The sequence below is a fragment of the Bidens hawaiensis genome, unplaced genomic scaffold, assembly GCF_021521415.1.
Source record: "Bidens hawaiensis isolate Kalapana, Puna unplaced genomic scaffold, B.hawaiensis_p1.1 tig00021323_1, whole genome shotgun sequence".
Classification (NCBI taxonomy): Eukaryota; Viridiplantae; Streptophyta; class Magnoliopsida; order Asterales; family Asteraceae; genus Bidens; species Bidens hawaiensis.
The window spans coordinates 164,819-173,942 of record NW_027493294.1 but is presented as its reverse complement, the minus strand read 5'-3'; the positions used below and the strand labels follow the sequence as shown (position 1 = coordinate 173,942).

General features: G+C 37.1%; 1 protein-coding gene across 1 annotated transcript; it reads left to right on the top strand.

Moving 5' to 3' along the window:
• The first annotated feature begins 754 nt into the window (after positions 1 to 754).
• Positions 755 to 7,327, top strand: LOC143563126 (G-type lectin S-receptor-like serine/threonine-protein kinase At4g27290). Its single transcript, XM_077050745.1, has 7 exons — positions 755 to 2,040; positions 2,132 to 2,296; positions 5,727 to 5,872; positions 6,088 to 6,298; positions 6,415 to 6,652; positions 6,738 to 6,888; positions 6,966 to 7,327. The coding sequence occupies exons 1-7, from the start codon at positions 798 to 800 to the stop codon at positions 7,269 to 7,271; spliced, it is 2,460 nt and encodes an 819-aa protein (XP_076906860.1). The 5' UTR covers positions 755 to 797; the 3' UTR covers positions 7,272 to 7,327.
• Positions 7,328 to 9,124: the final 1,797 nt, after the last annotated feature.

Below are 9,124 nucleotides of genomic sequence, written 5' to 3'. Positions count from 1 at the left end.
TAGGTAATGATAAAGGGTAGAACATCTAACTGTTACCTCCCGAGTCAGCAATAAAACAAGTCACTCTTCACGCTTTCATGTATCACCGTGGGTGGATAATGCATAATGGCAAAGAGAGACTTAGTGAATCTTTTACTAAACAATCTTCTAGCAAGGCAAAAAGGTGTACAAACCACAAAAGTTAGTTGGTTATGCACCCAAACCTTTCCACTATCATCATCCATCATGTTGATCCAGTTGAAGATACATTTAATCAGAATTACAGCAAAACTTGAGAACTAGAACCGTAACCTTTGATTGGAACATCTTCAGACTGATAATATGATCTTAAGCTGAGGATTATACTTGTTGAGGCTAGATGTAACAGTTTCTTCGGATGACAAAACATGAAGACACGTGGCAAGATTTTAGAGTAAGGGATTGCCAAAGTTGGAGAATGGTTGGTCAAAATGGTTATTTTGGGGATTTCCCAATTTTAATACCAACTAGTGCTAAACAGCAAAAGTGTTCTGATTGATCAAAAATTAAACCATAGAGCACGGTGTAATTAATTGTTGAAAGATTGAGATAGTAACGTTTTCTTAAATTATCAAGGACCATCTATCAGAGTGACAATACCAGTTAAACATTACCTTAACCACAAGGCGTCCATGATCAACACCCAAATGCCGGTCCATACGTTCTGTTGTCTACATGGCTTTCAATCAATTTGTATTGCTTTCTGTTATTAAATATCACTAGGAATATAACATGCTAAATCATTAGTTGGTGAGAGCAAAGCACGATCTCAAATATCGATGGAGGGAGCAGCCACACTTCTGTTTTGCTTGCTCTTTGTTCACAAAAGCTACGCTGCTGAACTCCACACCATTTCAGATTCAAGTTTTCTGACAGATGGAGACACGTTGGTCTCGGCTGCTGGAATTTTTGAATTGGGATTTTACAAACCAGGTGGCTCTGAGAACAGATATCTCGGTGTCTGGTATAAGAATATCTCTGTTAGAACGGTAGTTTGGGTTGCAAACCGAGACCGCCCCATCCCTGGTGCATCACCGCTTGTGTTAAAGATCGCTGACCAAGGAATTCTCGGCCTCTTCAACAATAGCTGCATGATTTGGTCATCTAACACAACAACACTAGCGAATGTGACCGCAAAGCTTCAGGATAACGGAAATCTAGTTGTGATTGACCAAGACAGTGGGATTATCTGGCAGAGTTTTGATTACCCGACCGACACTCTTCTACCTGGCATGAAGTTAGGGAGAGACTTTTTAAGGGGAAAGGAATGGCATCTATCATCATGGAAGAGTAGTCAAGATCCAGCTTCAGGTGAATGGACGTGGGGTGCTGAGACACTCGGTTATCCTGAAAGCAAACTAAAACAAAGGGGCCTGGTCAAGTTCCGCGGTAGACCATGGGGATCAGATCAATTTTCTTCTGCGATTTATGTCGACGATGTGATTATTAATGAAGTCGAGGTGTCTTTTGGGTATAAAGTGATCCATAGTTCTGTGCTAACAAGGACAACCTTGAATTCTTCTGGGCATATAGAGAGTTCGATTTGGGTAGAAGATATCAAAGATTGGCAGCTTCTCCGGTCATTACCGATGGGGGCATGTGATGCATACAACATTTGTAATGCTTATGGTACCTGCAACATTAATATGAATCAACAGTCTTGTACTTGCTTAGATAAACGGTTTGTGCCAAAAGACCAAAAGGGTTGGGATGTGGCTGACTGGTCAGATGGTTGTATTAGGCGAACGCCATTGGAATGCAAAAATGGATCAGATGGGTTTATCACTTACTCTAATGTAAAATTACCAGACACAGAAAATACATGGTTTGACATGAGCATGAGTCCAGATGAATGTTATACAAAGTGCTTACAGGATTGTACTTGCATGGCTTATGCAAATCCACCAGACGATAGTCGAAGCATCTGCTTGCTTTGGTTCAGTGACCTCCTTGACATCCAAGTGTTACCTGAAGGCAGCGGAGGCCCTGATATTTTTGTAAGGATGGCTTCAACTGAGTTAGGTAATAGTGTGTAGCTATGCACCTTCTATTTTTGCATTATCACTCCATACTAACTTGCAATTAACTTCGTTTTTATGTGAATATCGTGCAGATTCTCTTGTTTCTCAATCAATTCCAGAAAAAAAACAGGGGAGATCAAACATTAAAATTACCCTACCTGTAATTATTCCAGGGGTTGTTCTCATAGTATTGATCACCGCTACATGGTTGTTTTATGCACAGAGAAAATGGAATCACACCAAACTAACAGGGGAAGGTACAAAGTTTCATAAGTTCACTAATGAAGTAGATTAATACTTTTGAACAGATTATTCATGTGTGAAGTCTAGTTGCCTTGTTGGTAATCAAGAAGTAATTTAAACATACACAAGAAGATGTGATCAATTGACACTTGACACTCTACAACTTTACATATGACTAAAACTATACATTCTAATAATGACTTTAAGACGGCCCGTAAACTTAGTAAGTGATATAGGTGTATGACTAAAGTACAATATTCCCCAATAATCATAAACTTGTCTCTTTATTCTTCAACCTTTTCTTCTTTAGAGGAGTGCTGGTTCTTCATTCAAAACGATATGAGATTCTTGCGCCTTTTTCTTTCTCCTTACATTTACATTTGTTGCACCCGCATGCAACGTGACCATAGTCACCACATCTGTAACACTTGAACTCACTTTTGTCTTTGGTTCCTCGACCCGTACTTCTTCCACGTCTTGTCCTCATTTGAAAGAGCCTTTTCCGTGACCCTTACCATGGTTTTGATTACCGTGACCTCTTCCATAATATCAGCTTTCATGATGATTATTTGCACTTACCATCAGGAGCCTTCCTTGATTATATAATGCCCTCCGGTTCATCTTCAAGTTTGAGTCATTCTTCAAAGGCTATTATCCTTCTCCCTATTATTTCAAATGGCATTTTGCCAATTTCTGAATATATACTTGATTGATGCCACAATCTGCAGGTGGAATTTCGTTGGTACGAAGTTAAGCAACTTCCTTATAATTACCTTATCTTTAAGGTTAGAACCAAGATATTTAAATTTGGCTATTATATTGCAACTTTTCTACAAAGTCATTCCGTTTCGTTCTCTTTTATTATTAAGGCCTCTAATTCGATCCTCAAAGTTTGTAAACGCGCTTTCTGAACTAGATCGGCTCCAGAGAATCAAATTTTAATCAAATCCTATATTTCATTTGCACCCACTTATTGCGTAACTTGCATTAGAACATCTCTTGACAAAGTTTGGATGATCAATGGGTACTTGTTGTTAGGGATTGATACGTTTTACGATCCAATCCACACAAACAGACAATATATCCACACGCACACTTATCTGAAATAACAAGATGAACATGAGAGATTTATAGTGGTTCGGACAAAACTAACCTACATCATCTCTCCACACCTACTTATCTTTCTATTAGGTGCTCGCCTCCAAAATGAGGGGAAGCCGCAACCAAGTAGCCACAATGCCACACTGTTTACGGAAACAATAAGAAAGTACTTATATGGGGGGAAATCTAGGGCTACCTGGACAAACAAAACATTCTCCCGTCATTTAACTACTTAAAAAACCTCTGCTCTAATTAGTTTAGTGAGCCAACAACCTCTGCTCTGCCCGTTGTCTAGTGAGCCAAAGCATAACCCCTGCTATAGGATGGACTCTACTCTGATAATCCTCCGTTCTAAATTATCTTTCCACACCCAGCAGGTGTAATATGATTCAAGTAGTTTGGACGCTGAAAGGATACATTTCCTTGCTCATGGATTGACACTAATGCATTTTTTTCTTTATTCTTGCTCTTATGCTTGCTCTTGCTAATAGAGTCAACGATGAACTCTTCTTGCTAACTTACATATCTTGTTTGCATTGTCGAACCACATATGTCTTGCTTCTTGTTTGTACCAAGCAGGTTTTTAATCACACCACACCGGTTTTGATAGTACCGCATGGTGGGTTTTCATTGTACCACAGTTTTTATCTTGCTTTTTGTAGGTGTAGGGTACTTCAAACCCGGTACGACCTTTTATTTATTACATAATATATTATGTTTATTACATTATTATTATTATTGTCTACTAATTAGGCCCATTGGGCTAGGGGTTTGTGGAGGTAACCCCTAACTGGCCTGGCCCAATAAAGGTTAGGGTTCATGATGGTAGCCATGGAGTCCCTATATAAGGAGCCTTTATCATTCATTGAAAGGACCTTCTCTAGCACCCTTGGCTCCCACATATTTTTGTGTCTGTAAACAAGAGTTCATTCTCTTAGCAGTCACCTTCACTCCCCCACTTTTCTATGGCAGATCTGAGCAACCAGAGAAGAATACCAAGGCGGTGGTTTGTTCATATTGAAGACCGGGGAATCTGGACATGGATCCGACCCGGATCCATTTCATGTTTCTTCACTTTTGCTATTAGATTTGAACCACATGGCATTAAAGTCTTGTTTTGTAGTTTCTTAATTAACTACTTGTCCGATTGATTCCATGCATGTTTTTTTTGTCTTGTTTTGAAAAGTTGCATTTCAAAATGATTGATTTAACTCAAATTTCCAAAAATGATTCAAATTGGTTTCTTAAAAATGATTAAATCGTATTTACAGAAGATGGATCAAATTGGTTTTTTCTCTTTCTAACCGAACAAATTGTTCAAAACTGTTGGATTCTCAATTTGATTCATTTGAACCGAATTTAACTGCAAAAACAGAATACCTATATGGGCAATTGATGATGTCTTCTTTGAATCTCCACCTATTGATTTAGTTTTGATGATCGCGATTAAAGTTTGAATTATCTTGTTCCAACTTAAAATGATCGAATTGATGATGTCATTCACATTCAATTGAGAGATGATTTTCCGAACCAAAAATTGCACTCTTGATCCAACAAAAGCTTAATCGATCCAGCTTTTTTCACTTCTTGATTGATTTTTTTTCTTTTGACTTCTTAATCTATTCTGCTTCATATGACTTGACTTGTTGATCAATACGTTCACTACTTGTGATGTTCAGTTAATACAACCTTTAATTATTTTCTTGATTCAATTTGAACACCCCTTCTTGATCAGCCGATGAGCACAGCTACTTACCCAAATCGATTGTAACGTTTCTTGATTGATGTTTGCTGGTGATTTTTGATTTTATGATAGTCTCATGCTTCGATACCAATTGCTGGCAATCAAGAAGCAATTGAAACATACACAGTAATCTGATATGAACAATCGAGAACAACTCACAAACCATGCTTGATTGATTTGTGAATTTTGATACATGTAGGGTCACGGTTTTCATAAACCCTAGGGGTCGGAAAAGACAAAAAAAACTAACATGGTAAACTGTCATTTACTTTTGTGCAAACTACAATTTACAACAAAAAATAGTGTATGATTACTAAACAGGGGTCACATATATGGCCGATGCAAACTTTACACATAGAGATCAACATATATATTCATGACCAGACGCGTTGTTTGTTGGAAATGACATAAGCCTAGAACAAATACTACATCGTACTTTCAGTTATAGACATTGCCATATTAAACAATGACCCATGCACTTAGAACTTTTACAAATGACTATGATTTGATTTCTAAAAGACCCTAATACTTACTAAATATTATTACATAACTTGAGTCCCTATACGATCAAATGTCAATAAGCTTTTCCCTATTTGTAGGCGAAATCTTGAATCCCTCAAAAAGCCAGGAAGAAGACAAAGACATTGACCAACCATTGTTTAGCTTCTCTACCATTGCAAATGCCACTAACAATTTTTCACAGGAAAATAAACTTGGAGAGGGTGGATTTGGGCCAGTTTATAAGGTAATTACTGTATGAGAATAAATGTGTGACAGGTCCATGACGCCGGATTCAAAATTGCATTTTAATCATCCAATATAGAAGTAGCTTTGTCGCTTCATATGAATGACACAAAAATTTATGTAGTGTAAGCATGAAAATTAAATTTATAATATAGGCATGGAAGTAAATTTTGCTTTTTGTATTGTTTTTTCACATTTCAAATGGTAAATTTTCAGGGTATGCTTGAAGAAGGGCAAGTGATCGCAGTTAAACGTCTCTCTAAGAATTCAAGTCAAGGACACGACGAGTTCAAGAACGAAGTCATCTGCATTTCTAAACTTCAGCATCGAAATCTTGTGAAGATTCTTGGGTGTTGCATAGAGGGAGATGAAAAGTTATTGATCTATGAGTACATGCCAAATAAAAGCTTGGACTCATTTATTTTTGGTAAATCATATATACAAAGTACATAATTTAAAAAGTGTTTGTGTGTGTGTATTATTTAAATGTAGGAACTATATGTAGAAAGAAACCAAAAAATACTAAACAAACATGTTTACCAGACGAAACTCGAAGGGTGCTTCTTGATTGGACTAAGCGTTTCAACATTATTAAAGGAATTGCTCGAGGACTTGTTTACCTGCATCAAGATTCACGATTAAGAATCATCCATAGAGATCTTAAAGCTAGCAACATTTTACTAGATCGGGATTTGAACCCTAGGATATCAGACTTCGGCTTAGCTAGAATTTTTGGAGGAAATGAGACCCAAGCAAACACAGAAAGAGTTGTTGGCACTTAGTAAGTCATGGAACCAGCTATTCATAATTTTTTTCATGAATTAGTATGTGTCCTCTCTTATGAGCATTCTATTGTGTGCTTGCAGTGGTTACATGTCCCCCGAGTATGCACTAGATGGTCTTTTCTCACTAAAGTCAGATGTGTTTAGCTTCGGCGTCTTGGTGCTGGAGATTGTGAGTGGTAAGAGAAATAGAGGATTCGCTCCAACTGAAAAGGAAAGTAACTTTATAGGACATGTATGTTCATTTCTCACACACCATATATATGGCTTCAGTTTATTGTACAAAACTAATAACTTTCAAACTGTATTAAGGTATGGAGTTTCTATAATGAAGGCAGGTCAATGGATTTAGTTGATTCAAGTTGCGTTGATACCTGTCGTCCTCTTGAACTCATAAGATCAATCAAAGTTGGGTTATCATGTGTTCAATATAATGCAGGAGACCGCCCACACATGTCATCTATACTTCTGATGCTGGGCGGAGAGGGTGAACCGCCAGAACCTCAACAGCCATCATTTTTCATGGAAAGGCAGTTACATCTCGCGAAATTCTCGTCAATTACTTACACAGAAAGTTCAATGAACGAGTGCACGATTACTGAGGTAGATGCTCGATAAAAAAACTTAATTTTCTTTGGCATGCTTGTTTCGCTAGTATGATTGCATGTAGTTCAAATGAGTGGGCTGAAATGTACGTATTATTGTTTCATGAAATTCTAATATGATCTTAGTGTGGCTGCTTATGTTTGTTTATAGTTGTTTGGAATATCAGAACTTAAGACATTTTTCATACTGTTATGAATAACAGATGCGTTGTTCTAATTAACATAAACACAAAGGCGGCTCTAACTATTTGTAGGCCTAAAGCAAAATTAGAATTTGAGGCCTTTTTATTTGACCATTTTTAAAAGTCAAATAGATAAAATTAAGCTAGAAGCCGTGTATCTTAAATCAAACAGATTAAAATGAAATTGCAGCAGCATCAAGGAGAATTCCTTTTATCCCAACACTAATTTTGAGATATATAAGTTTAAAAAGAGGATAATTTCTAAACAAACAATTGCAAACTTATGCCAATGATCAAGTCATACAACCATGTTGATATGTGTCATAAATGTTCGGGGGGTGTTTGTGTAACTTTTCTATAGTTACAAGTTTTTGGGTATAATCTGTCAAGTATGAAAGACTTCAAGGACTAGTTTTGTTAATCTAGTGGTTAGTTTGTTCATAGCCGTTAGGGGTTAATAAAATGATCTGCTATGTTTAGAAGTTCTAAACAGTATTGAAACTTGGAACCTGGCAGCACCTTTGTAAACATGTCAACTCCATTCTCCACTGTATCAACTATCACTTCCTTTGCTTTAACAACATCTCTTATAAAATGAAATTTAACATTGATATGTTTGGTCCTTTCATGATAAACAACATTCTTAGTCAATTGCACTGCACCCTGATTATCACAGAAAACAACAGGTTGGACCAAATTACCCCTGAGTTCAGAAATAAAACCTCTAAGCCATAATGCCTCTGTAACTGCTTCTGTAAGAGCCACATACTCTGCCTCAGTTGTAGATAGAGTCACAATATGCTGCAAGGATGCTTTCCAACTAACTAAAGATCCCCAAACCTTAAATGCATACCCGGTCATAGACTTACCATTGTCTAAATCCTTTGCAAAATCTGAGTCAGCATAACCAACAACCTCTCTACCAACATAACCTTTTCCAAATACCAAACCAACATCTTTGGTACCCTGCAAATACCTCAGTATCCACTTGACAACCTCCCAGTGATTCTTACCAGGATTAGCAATGTATCTACTAACTAAGCTAACTGCATACCCCAAGTCAGGCCCAGTACACACCATTAGATACATTAAGCTACCCACTACATTAGCATAAGGCACATTATTCATATAAGATACTTCTTCTTCTGATACAGGACAATCCTTATCAGAAAGTTTAAAATGAATAGCTAATGGAGTAGTAACTGCCTTACAATTTTCCATTGCATAATTTGATAGTATCTTCTTAGTGTAGTTAGTCTGAGTCAAGTATAACAAACCTTGACCTCTGTCTCTGGTAATTTCCATACCTAAGATCCTCTTAGGCTCACCAAGCTCCTTCATATCAAATTCCCACATTAACAAATCCTTAGTATCTTGAATGACTTGTTTGTTTTTACAAGCAACCAACATGTCATCTACATAAAGTAGCAGATAAACATATTGCCCTTCTTCATACTCTTTGAAGTAAACACAACTATCAAACTTACTCCTATTAAAACCATTAGACACTATGTATTGATCAAACCTCAAATACCATTGCCTAGGTGACTGCTTTAATCCATATAAAGATCTTAACAGAAGACAAACCTTCCCATTTTGCCCTTCAACCTCAAAACCTTGTGGTTGAGACATATAAATCTTTTCTTCCAAATTCCCATGAAGGAAAGCTGTCTTTACATCAAGC

What these genes read in the sequence shown, in the direction of transcription:
- LOC143563126 (XM_077050745.1), top strand. Translation starts at nt 798, where the DNA reads ATGGAGGGAGCAGCCACACTTCTGTTTTGCTTGCTCTTTGTTCACAAA. An exon ending in GATGGCTTCAACTGAGTTAG is followed by an intron (nt 2,041 to 2,131) that starts GTAATAGTGTGT and finishes AATATCGTGCAG; the next exon opens with ATTCTCTTGTTTCTCAATCA. An exon ending in CTTGGACTCATTTATTTTTG is followed by an intron (nt 6,299 to 6,414) that starts GTAAATCATATA and finishes CATGTTTACCAG; the next exon opens with ACGAAACTCGAAGGGTGCTT.